General features: G+C 60.3%; 1 protein-coding gene across 2 annotated transcripts; it reads left to right on the plus strand.

The window, feature by feature from the left end:
* The first annotated feature begins 910 nt into the window (after positions 1–910).
* On the plus strand, positions 911–10,898 carry Mapk8ip2 (mitogen-activated protein kinase 8 interacting protein 2). Of its 2 annotated transcripts, XM_046443623.2 has the most exons (13): positions 911–983; positions 1,056–1,142; positions 1,955–2,060; positions 3,463–3,744; positions 3,884–3,977; positions 4,071–5,288; positions 5,669–5,744; positions 5,857–6,029; positions 6,111–6,220; positions 6,922–7,029; positions 7,188–7,258; positions 9,803–9,901; positions 10,098–10,898. In XM_046443623.2, exons 2-13 carry the CDS (start codon positions 1,078–1,080, stop codon positions 10,168–10,170), a joined length of 2,475 nt encoding a protein of 824 aa, XP_046299579.1. In that variant the 5' UTR covers positions 911–983; positions 1,056–1,077; the 3' UTR covers positions 10,171–10,898. The 2 variants fall into 2 exon arrangements, with proteins under 2 accessions (XP_046299579.1, XP_046299580.1); XM_046443624.2 differs by lacking the exon at positions 911–983 and having other exon boundaries at positions 1,042–1,142; positions 1,894–2,060.
* Positions 10,899–11,174: the final 276 nt, after the last annotated feature.

An 11,174-nucleotide genomic window follows, 5' to 3' on the forward strand; every position in this document is an offset into this window, starting at 1 on the left:
GCCTTTGTGCAGACTGCAGTCTGCACTGTGCACAGAAAGTTCAGCTTTACCCTTTGGCTGGCTAACCCCATCAGCACTCCCTGTCTAGCCCCTTTCAGCACAGTCAGGGCAAGGGCTGCTCCGGCCCGGTCAGAATGTTTCAGGGAGCAATCTCCGTTGGCCCGATCAGCACCCCTTTGGGGGACAGCTCCGACCGGCCCTGATCAGCACACCGCGGCGGACAGCTCCTGCGGCCCCAGCCGGCGAGTCCGCCGCTACCACCAGCTCGGTCCAGACCGCGGACCCCGACTCTGCCTGGCCGACGCCTCGGGGTGCTCGCGCAGCTCTGGAGGCCGCACCCACCTCCCACAGACAGCGCCCGGCAGCCGAACAGAGCAGCGCAGACCCGGGCCGGAGCGGTTCTCGGGCCTCGTTTAGGGCTCCGGCCTCACGCCTGGCCTGCTGACCCGCGGTCCACGAGCCAGCCCCGTCCAAAGACCCCCTCGCGCCAGCCGCCTCGCCCCGAAACCGCCCCAGCCACACGCCGCCCTCCCCGACGGAGCGTGCTTCCCCCCCGACCTCGGCGGGACCTCCCACAGCCTCGGGCCCAGTGCCCCAGCCGGGGTTCCGCCCTCCAGCCTGCCCTCAGCTCACCTCTGCAGCCTGAGTTCGAACCCCCAGTCTGCGTCCCTCCCACAGCCTCCGCCCGACCCCAGCCCCGGCACCTCCTGCCAGCCCGCGTCCGCCCCTGCGGCCGCCTCCCCGAGAGCCCGCGTCCGCCCCCCGCCTCCCCGAGAGCCCGCGTCCGCCCCCCACCTCCCCGAGAGCCCGCGGCCGCCCCCCGCCCCCCGCCTCCCCGCCCCCCGCGCAGGCCCCGCCCCGCCGCTGCCTCCCTCCTCCCTCCCCCCTCCCTCCCTCCCCCTGCGGCGCGGCGCTCGCTGCCGCGGTGTCCGGGCCGGGCGGCGAGGTGTGCCGCGGGCGGGTGTCGCAGGGCGTGTCACGAGGTGAGTGGGGAGCGCGGGGCCGAGGGCGGGAGCGGCCCAGGGCGCCGGTGGCCTCACCCCTCCCCCCCGCAGCCGGACGGCCTTTCCCGGGAAGATGGCGGATCGCGCGGAGATGTTTTCCCTCTCCACCTTCCACTCGCTGTCGCCGCCGGGCTGCAGGTACGCTCTCGGCGTCCGCGGCCTTCGCGGCCGGCGCCTTCCATCGCCCTCGGCCCCGGCCGCGCCGCCCCCCACCTTCGTGGACCCCGGCCCCTCTCGGGTCCGCAGGCCCTGACCGCTGCCGCCCTTCCCCCACCCGCGGCTCCGAGCCCCTCCGTCTGTACCTCTGTCGCCCAGACCCAGGGACGCCCCCGTTCCCGCCGGACACTGCCGCACCCAGCCCGGCGGCTGATCTGTCAAGAATGGGTCTCTGGACTGACCCGCTGAGAAGACAGCCCACCAGGCAGCATGTCGGGCACCGGGTCTGTGCCTGGCAGTGTCCTTTTGGCCTTGCTGGGCTGCCTCCTTGGAGGCCCAGGCCTAGCCCAGAGGTCCCAGACAGGGAAAGAGTCGAAATCAAACCTGCAGCCCCGGAGGAAGGGATTGGGGTGGGAGCCGGGCGGACCTTTAGGTGCAGACCTGCCTGGAGGTGGGGGGGACAGAGTAGGCCAGACCCCTCCCTCTCCCTCTCCCGCTGCCGCAGCTTCCCCTCCCCCCCTCCTGCTGGCTCTGGCTGACTCCCCAGAGGCTGAGGCTGTGACCCACTGGGGCCTGGAGCTTAGTGAGGAGGGGAGAGGGGGAGGGTGGCCCCTCTGGGTTGACAGGGCCCGGCGTCCTCTGGAGGGCAGAGCTTGGGGTCAAGATGATAGCAGGAGGTGGGCCTGGGAGTTGGGGGCCTCAGAGTTGGACTTCTCCCTCAACCCTTCCTCAGTATCACCTCCCAGCTGGGGAGTCCAGGGTTAGTGGCTCCCTGACCTGGGCCTCCTCCCCAGGCCTCCCCAGGACATAAGCCTGGAAGAATTTGACGATGAAGACCTGTCGGAGATCACCGATGACTGTGGCCTGGGTCTCAGCTACGATTCGGACCACTGTGAGAAGGTGGGGGAATGGGCTGGGAGCAAAGAACCTGGTCAAGGGAGGGAGGGCCTTGCTTAGGCTCTGCCTGGCCTTCACTTGGGGTTGGGGCAAGTCTGAGCTAAGCCTTGGCACAGGAAATCCTCTGATGGCTCCTGCCTTTTAGCTACTCGGCCTTGGGGCTTCCTCAGCATCAACACTGTCTTCCTAACACACTGGAAGCCTAGTGCTATGCAGGGCCTACAAAGGGGAGGTTGTCTTCACTCTGGTGCCCTCAGTCCCCAGATTACTTTCCAAAAGATCTAACACCTTCATCGACCATATCATCTGTCCCCTCTCTGCCCTGTCCCCATCTCTGCTGCCTCCATCTGTCTCAAGGCTCCACCCCTTAAATTTTTTTCTCCCCCTTCTGGTCCTCCTGTCTCCATGTTTCTGTTTTCATCCACTCTGAGCAACTGCTGTGTGGCAAGAGCTGGGCTTCCAGGTGCTAGGAGTGGAATAGGACAACTGCTTTGGGGGGCTTGCAGCCTAGCTGGGGAGAAGGGCATGCAGGAGCCAATAGCTCCTCAAGTGTCAGCAGCTGGATTCCCACTGGGACACAGGTTTGAAGACAGGGAAGAATACCTGATAGGACTGAGAGACTTTTCAGAAGAAGTGTCAGTCATGTCCTGAGGTTAGCAGGAGCCAGGCACATGGGGCAGAAAGGAAGATGCAGAAGAGGAATTGCTGGCAGAAGGATTGGCTATGCCAGAGGCCCTGGGGTTGGTGCAAACTTGGTGAATACTCGGAGTGCAGGCTGTCTCTTCATTTATGCATTCTTTTGCTACTTACTGAACATCCACTGAGCCTGAGGTGCTGTTCCCTAGGTGGGTGTACCAATGCACAACATGGGTATATCCTGCTCTGGTGGGGCTTGTGGCTTGGTGGAGGAGACAGACCAAAAACCATGTGCAGTGATTGTGAATCATGTGTTAATTGCTGTGAAGGGGGGAAAATGCTATGAAGGAAACAGAGTGCCAGTGTTAAATGTGATGGGGTTTTGACTGAGATAAGGCTTTAGAAGGTGGATTGGGGGTGCTATGGAAATATGTCACTCAGTCTCAGGAATTTGAATCTTTCTCAAGAAATGAAGCAATCCCTGTGCATCTTAAGCAGATCTCTAAAAACATCCCTCTAGGGGCTGGGATTGTGGCTCAGCGGTAGAGCACTTGCCTAGCATGTGTGAGGCCCTGGGTTCGATCCTCAGCACCACATAAAAATAAATAAAATAAAGATTAAAAAAAAAAATCACTCTGTTGGTGGGGGCCAGAGTGCACTGGAAGGAGGTCTCCAATGAGTTCTCCCTGCCTTTCCCTCTCTTGGCACTTGGGACCCAGGTCTCTGTTGCACTCTGACCCAGCCCTGCCCATCTCACTCCTTCTTGCAGGACAGCCTCTCCCTGGGACGCTCAGAGCAGCCGCACCCCATCTGCTCATTCCAGGATGACTTCCAGGAGTTTGAGATGATTGATGACAATGAAGAAGAGGAGGAAGAGGAGGAGGAGGAGGAAGAAGAGGAGGAGGAAGAAGAGGGAGATGGGGAGTGCAAGGAGGGAGGAGGACCTGAATCAGAGGCATCTATCCCAAAGCCCCTTATCCCTTCCCCTTCCCTCGAAGAGCCCCACAAGCACCGGCCCACCACACTTCACTTCACTTCTCTGGGAGCCCAGGTGAGGGTCCTGACTTGTAGCATCCCAGAGCTGAGCCTGATTCCTAGCACCTGAGATTCTGCACCCCATGGCAGCAAGTCCCCCCACCCCTGGAAACCAGAGCTCCTCCTTAGTCTGCTTTCTCTTCCCTCTGTTCCAGGACTCCCTGAATAACAATGGAGGCTTTGCCCCAGCGCCCCCAGCCTCCTGGCAGGAAACAGTGCTGTGCTCTCAGGCTCAGGAGATCCTTGGAGGTGAGGGGTGTGAGAGCCTGGTGGGGTGGGGGGCAGCTGCCTGCTACAAGGAGGACTGGCCAGTGGTGACTGATCCCTATCCCTGCCCCATAGAGCTCCCTGGTCCCCTCCCACCCACGGAGGAGGGGCTCTGTGAAGAGCAGTCACTAGTGTGTCCGGGTTGTGACTGTGAAGGGAACCGGCCCCCGGAGCCCCAAGCGCCAGGTGGAGCCTCACCCTCCTCGGATCCTGGCATAGAGGCTGACCTGAGAAGCCGCTCCAGCGGGGGCCACGGGGGACGGCGCAGCAGCCAGGAGCTGTCTTCCCCTGGTTCCGACTTGGAGGAGGCCAGCGGCGTGCGCCTGGGGCGCATGATCTCATCCATCTCTGAGACCGAGTTGGAGCTGAGCAGTGATGGCGGCAGTAGCAGCAGTGGCCGCTCCTCGCACCTCACCAACTCCATCGAGGAGGCTTCCTCACCCGCTTCCGAGCCCGAGCCCTCGCACGAACCCCCGCGCCGCCCGGCCTTCCTGCCGGTGGGCCCTGATGACACCAACAGCGAGTATGAGTCGGGGTCCGAATCCGAGGCAGACCTCAGCGAGGACGCCGACTCGCCCTGGCTGCTCAGCAACCTGGTGAGCCGCATGATCTCCGAGGGCTCCTCGCCCATCCGGTGCCCTGGCCAGTGCCTGTCTCCCGCACAGCGCCTGCCTGGGGAGCCTGTGTCGCCGGCCGGGAGGGCCATGGAGGACGCCCAGGACCCTGACGCGGCCGTGGGGCCAGGCGTGGAATTGGTGGACATGGAGACCCTGTGTGGGCCCCCGCCGCCTGCCCCCGCCGCGCCTCTACCTGGCAGCGCACAGCCGGGGCCCTGCCTCTTCCTCAGCAACCCCACACGTGACACCATCACACCCTTGTGGGCCGCGCCTGGCCGCACCTCACGCCCTGGCCGTGCCTACTCTGCTGCCTGCTCGGAGGAGGAGGACGAGGAGGAGGAGGAGGAGGATGCGGAGGACAGCCTGGGGCCCCCAGCGGGCAGGGGCATCGGCTCCGCAGCGCCGCCGCGGGACGCCTCGCTGGTCTACGATGCGGTCAAGTACACGTTGGTGGTGGACGAGCACACACAGTTAGAGCTGGTGAGCCTGCGTCGCTGCGCAGGCCTGGGCCACGACAGCGAAGAGGACAGCAGCGGCGAGGCCAGCGAGGAGGAGGTGGGGGCTGCGCTGCTAGGCAGTGATCAGGCCCCGGGGGATGCCTCTCCAGACAGTCCTGACCTCACCTTCTCCAAGAAGTTCCTCAATGTCTTTGTCAACAGCACATCTAGATCCTCCAGTGAGTGGAAGGTGGGGGAAAGAGGGTGGCCCAGAGGAGAAAGCACATCTTCTTGGCCCAGGTCCCATCTGGTCCCCCAAAGCACCCAGGTGTCCCAGGGACAAGGGTTGCCCATTATCCCAAAACGCAGGGCTTGCCCTCCCCAGCCCTGTCTGTGGGCAAGGAGTTGGGGAGGATCTACTCTGTCCCAGCCCCTGGTGGGCTGGGTTTTTCTCTCCCTCTTTGGCTTAGGACACCCACAGAAACCTGTTGGAGGAAGGAACTTGGCTCAGTTCCCTGATGCTCCAGGCCTCCAACATCCTCCAAAGCCAGGCCCGTGGAGCCCTTGCCTTTTCCCTGAGTCTGCCTCTCTCCTTCTCTGCCTCTTCTGTCTGTCTCAGGCACTGAGTCCTTTGGCCTGTTTTCCTGTCTGGTCAATGGGGAGGAGAGAGAGCAGACCCATCGGGCTGTCTTCAGGTATAGTTTCCCCTTTCTGTTGGTGATCCCTAGCCTCATTCCACAAACCGGACACCTCAAGGCATGACCCAGCAGGCCTGCCCAACTTCAATGACCTCTCCCCTCACCTCAGGTTCATCCCTCGCCACCCTGATGAGCTGGAGCTGGATGTGGATGACCCAGTGTTGGTGGAAGCTGAGGAAGATGACTTCTGGTGCCGGGGCTTCAATATGCGCACTGGGGAACGTGGTGTGTTCCCTGCCTTCTATGCCCACGCAGTGCCCGGCCCTGCCAAGGACCTGCTGGGTGAGGCCCCATCCCCGAGGAGCAGCTTATCTCCCCAGACTCTCTCCATCACCCCCCTGACCTTACCCTTGTGACCCCCAGGGAGCAAGCGGAGCCCCTGCTGGGTGGAGCGCTTCGATGTGCAGTTCCTCGGCTCTGTGGAGGTGCCATGTCACCAGGGCAATGGCATCCTGTGTGCAGCCATGCAGAAGGTCAGTTTGGAAATGAGGGTGGGCACAGGCTGGCTCGGTTCCCTGATGCTCCAGGCCTCCAACATCCTCCAGGGAGAGTGTGGGGGCAGCTCAGAGGTGGGTACCCTGGCCCTGATTCAGAGGCTGAGCAGACAGACCTAGGGCAAAGTGTGGCAGCTGTCCCCTCACCCCTGGGTCTCCATCTGCTGACTGGGTGCTCACCTTTCCATTGGCACCTCCTCTTTAGCCAGTGCTCCTCCTGTCTGAAAGTCGAGACCAACTCTCAGGGCTCCTTCCCTAGGAGTCATGTGCTCGCTTACTCATGTGCTCAGTGGACATTCAGTGAGTGCCTGCCCACCTGCCAGGCCTGGGACTGAGTTTGGAGGACAGCAGGAAGCAGGACAGATGAGTCCTGCATTCAGGGTTTACAGGTTTATTGGAACCAGGCAGTGAGAAACCAAGAATCAGAATTCCTGGCACTTGAGCCAAGAGGAGCGGCCTGGCAGAGGAACAGAGAGAGATAAGATAGAGCAGCGATTGGCTTGTCCTGAGGCCAAGGATGGATAAGACCACCCTGTCATCCTTCAGAATCATGTTGTATGGGTCTTTGGCAAGAGTCTTTGAGGGTCTAAAAAGAACAGAACCATAGTTTACCAGTGGGAGAGAGAGAGAAGCCCTTGTAGGCCCTGAAGACCTTCTTTCTCCACAACATTTTTCCTCAGATTGCTACTGCCCGGAAACTGACTGTCCACCTACGCCCTCCTGCCTCCTGTGACCTTGAGATCTCTCTGCGGGGGGTCAAGCTGAGTCTGAGTGGAGGAGGACCTGAGGTGGGGATGTGGGAGACTGGGGTCAGAGAGATACTGGCGCAGGGGAGTAAGAGGGTGTGGCCTAGGGGCAGGCTGGCAGGGATGTGCAGCAGTGGGGCTCGCATGGCCACTGGTCTCTCCTGTCTAACTGTGGACACCTCCTTCTACCTCTGCTCTAGTTTCAGCGCTGCAGCCACTTCTTCCAGATGAAGAACATCTCGTTCTGTGGCTGTCACCCCCGCAATAGCTGGTGAGAGCCTTACCTTCCCCTGTGATCCCCACAAACCCCGAAGGTCACCTGTATTCCAGTCCCATCCCCACTCCTGAGAGTCCACCTATACCCATGTGGCACCTACTCGAAGCTGGACTCAGGAGACGTGGCTCCCAGCTGGTCTGTGTGGGGGTCAGACACCCAGATGGGGAAGTGCCAGAGCGTCTTTGGGAGGTCTGGTGAACTTCTGAATGGACACCATTGGGAATAACTGCAGAGGTGGGTGAGTCCTCGTAGGACTCAGGGAAGCAAAGCTCAGATGATGACCAGGTGAGGGGTGGGGGAAGAGGATCAACCTGTTATGGGGCCAGCTGAGCCAAGGCCCTGGGGCTGCACTAGAGAGGGACACCAGGGCCCTGGACCTGGTATAAGAGGAGCAGGGAGGGTATAGAGGAGTCGCTGCAAGTGTCATGCCGACCTAGGCCCTTTAGACTGTGCCCAGGAGCTGGTGCTTCATCCCGGTGGCAGTGAGGCCACAGAAGGTCCTATGGGAGGGTGTGCCATAGGCAGGTCAGCCAGCTGACTGGGACGGACTGCTGTATAGAGGGGTTGGCCAGGTACTGCCAGCAGGAGACTGCCAGAGTGACCCAGGTGCCGTGTCATGGTGGAGAGTGGGCAGATGCAACAGGCATTTAGTGGATGGGACAGGCAGTACCTGCGTTGATTGGCTGTAGACTTAACCTGGAGGGCATCAAGGGTGGTGTTCACTTGGGTGATGGGCACAGTGACCCACACACAGAGAAGATGTGGAGAGCAGTCAGCGTGTCTAGACTTCAGGAGAGAGACCTGGAGAAAGGTCTCATTTTGGAGCAGGTGGATAACTGAGACCATGAGGTGGGAAGAATGGCCAGGCAGAGTGACAAGAGCAGAGAAAGGGGAGGAAGAGTTGCCATGGTGGCAGCAGTGGGTGGTTGGGGGCTGCTGGCTTCCTCCCCAGGCACAGACCCCAGCCTGCTGAGCCCCAGTGTCCTAGAGGGAGAGGAGCAGGACTCAAAGACAGAGCCAGCCAGAGGCTCAGAAGGACTAGAGGGAGATGGAGCAAGAATCCTCATGGTAGATACCATGCTGCCAGGCTGGGGCTCATGACAGGGGTCAGAGGGGTCATTTGGACTCGAGTGTGAAGAAAATGAAGGGGGCTGTCTCTTGGCTAGACAATGGTCAAGCAGCTTTGCATCTTCTCCACTGAGAAGGCTCCGTTGTTGAGACACTGCTCGGGGGTAAGAGGTGGGACATAGTGCCAGGGCCAGACCAACCTGCAGGACAGTCCTAGGCACTGTTAGAGATGAAAAAGAGCCACCTGTCTCTCTTTAGAGGGACATTGTAGGAGCCACAAGCTTACGACGCCGTAAGGGGGACACTGGCTCAGCTGCAGTTCCGTGGAAGAGAGATGTCATACAAGGGGTTGGGGTCAAGCTGTTAAGGTGGCCAGTGAGGAGGCATGGGAGCTGCTGTCTTAACCAGACCCTTCTTATGTTTGTTGCTTCAGATCCCAGCCTAGTCCCTCACAGCAAGGAGCACTGAGGACATGGTGTTAGGGGACAGCCAACTCACTTCCTTGTGAGGCAGGCGGGAGAGCAGGAGTGTTGGGCATGCTGTGTGTGGATGAGGCAGGGATGTTAAGAGCACAGACTGCCTTGCCTACCTGCAGCACATCCACAGGATGTCCATTGTGTCCTTGAGCAAGACACTGATCTCTTTGCTCAGCTCTCTATCAGGACACGACCTCTTGAGGCTTTTGTGAGGTCTGTGAGTTTAGAAAGTGCTTAATACAGTGCCTTCCTAACATTAGTAAGCAACATTTAAATGTTAACAACATGATTATGGGAGACAGGTCTTGTCTATGGACAAGAGGTCACATTGTCCTTGGAAATGATACTGTTGTGTGACTTCCCATCTGGTAGAACCACAGACCCAAAGCCATATGAGAGTGGATCTGGCTGGCCCAGGGTCAGTGGGATGGGGATCTGGAGTCATGCTGCAGGTCTGGCCGCCACTCCCTCAGAACAGTGGTCACTAGTGCTCTGGAAGAAGAGCATGGGGCCATGCAGGAAGGGTGTGTGTGACCCAAGTGGTTGGGAGGACAGTGCTTCCTCCAGTCGGAGCCCATGACGGAATCCAAGATGGTTCTAGAGTTGGGGTGACATCCAACACTGTGTCGGAGCTTGGAAAGGAGCTGGGTTTGCAGGGCCAGAGGTGGGACTGGACAACCCACGGGAGAGGCTGAATGAGGCAGAGCCAGCTCATCTGTCCCAGGCAGCCTCCGGGCAGGGTACGGGGAGGCTGCCTTGCTCCCTGTACATTGGAAGCCCTGGGCAAGGTGCTAACTCAGCATTAGCTCCCTTGGGTGCCCAGTACTGTGTTGGGGTGCCCAGAAAGGTGCCTTCAGATCTTGACATCGTGACCCCACCCTCCTGTCCTCTGCTCTCCCCTCAAGCCCGTAGTTCCTGCCTCTTCTTTCCAGATCATTTGGGGTGCCTGAAGCTGGGTCAGTGCTCTGACACCTCCTCCCCAACTTCCCTGCAGCTACTTTGGCTTCATCACTAAGCACCCCCTGCTGAGCCGCTTCGCCTGCCATGTCTTTGTGTCCCAGGAGTCCATGAGGCCAGTGGCGCAGAGTGTGGGGTGAGTGGGGCCGTGGGTGGGTGTGTGGCTGAGTCTTGAGAGCCACAAAGAGGGAGACAGGTGCGTGGCCACGAGAGGTGGGACCTCGTGGTGGGAGAGTGGGGGGGGGGAGTCCGGTGGCGTGGATGTGACTGCAGGCAGGTGGGAGGGACAGACGCGGCCCGGGGGGAGCTGAGGACTGGTGCTTCTCCTGCAGCCGCGCCTTTCTGGAGTACTACCAGGAGCACCTGGCGTACGCCTGCCCCACAGAGGACATCTACCTGGAGTAGCCGCCCACGCCCTTGGCTCCTGCCCACTGCTCCAGTGCAGCCACCACTGGAGTGTCTTGAGGCCACTGTGGCTTTGGCAAGGACAGGATTGGGGAACGTGGGACCTTAAGTTTGTGGGAGTTTCTGGGCTGGGAATTCTTGTCCTCAACCCCCAGGGAACGATCGTGGGAGCTGCGAGGCCACGGAGCCAGGCCCCCCGTTTCCTCTGATGCACCCTTTCTGACGCCCTCCCCTGTCCTGTCCCTGAGCCTCCTTTCCCTTCCTCTGTCTCATACCCTTTCTGTGCCTGCAGACCTTGCTCTTTGCCCTCTACTTTGGGGTCAGAACTTGGGGGTGAAGGAAGGCGAGGCTGGAGGTGGCAGGTGATGCCAAGCTCCCCAGGGATCCCCTCCTGCCCTTCCCCTGTGATTTATAAAGGAATCTTAATTTTTATAGTGAATCTCCAGGGATCATTCCATCCTTGACCACAGAGAGAGAGGGACCTCCACCCCCCAGGGAGTTTGGGGGGCACGGGAAAGGGTCCCCAAGAGAGCTGTGGGGCGACTAGGAGTGGTTCTTGATGCTCGCCCCAAAGTCCCCATGCTGCTAGGAGGAGGTGCCTGCCAGGCGCCCCTTCTCATCTGCTTTGCCGCTAACACCCCCTCAGTCCAGTGTGTGTCTGCCCTGCGTGCGATGCACCCTGTGTACATGGGCCCTGCGATGGCCTCAATAAACTCTGCTTGGTGTGACCCTGGCTGTTTCTAAGGGGTGCTGAGATCCGGGGTGCCCAGATGCTGCCTGTGGTGGTAGACACGAAGACTCCAGGGCAAGGGCTCCTGGGAAAGAAGCACCCTTTAGTGCTTTCTGAAGTTCTGGAGGCCCGAACAGAGATTCTCTGCAAACACACTTGATGGGCCGCCGAAGACGTCCAGGCCAGAGAGGGAAGGCATTTACAGCATCCTGCGTCCTTCCCATGTGAGGGTTGAGTGGCCCAGACTCCTTGAAGACACTCCACTGAGACCTTA

Source organism: Marmota monax, unplaced genomic scaffold, assembly GCF_021218885.2.
Source record: "Marmota monax isolate L192 unplaced genomic scaffold, Marmota_monax_Labrador192_F-V1.1 WCK01_AAM20220418_F8-fsc00234, whole genome shotgun sequence".
Classification (NCBI taxonomy): domain Eukaryota; kingdom Metazoa; phylum Chordata; class Mammalia; order Rodentia; family Sciuridae; genus Marmota; species Marmota monax.

What these genes read in the sequence shown, in the direction of transcription:
- Mapk8ip2 (XM_046443623.2), top strand. Translation starts at nt 1,078, where the DNA reads ATGGCGGATCGCGCGGAGATGTTTTCCCTCTCCACCTTCCACTCGCTG. An exon ending in CTGTCGCCGCCGGGCTGCAG is followed by an intron (nt 1,143 to 1,954) that starts GTACGCTCTCGG and finishes CCTCCTCCCCAG; the next exon opens with GCCTCCCCAGGACATAAGCC. An exon ending in ACCCATCGGGCTGTCTTCAG is followed by an intron (nt 5,745 to 5,856) that starts GTATAGTTTCCC and finishes CCCTCACCTCAG; the next exon opens with GTTCATCCCTCGCCACCCTG.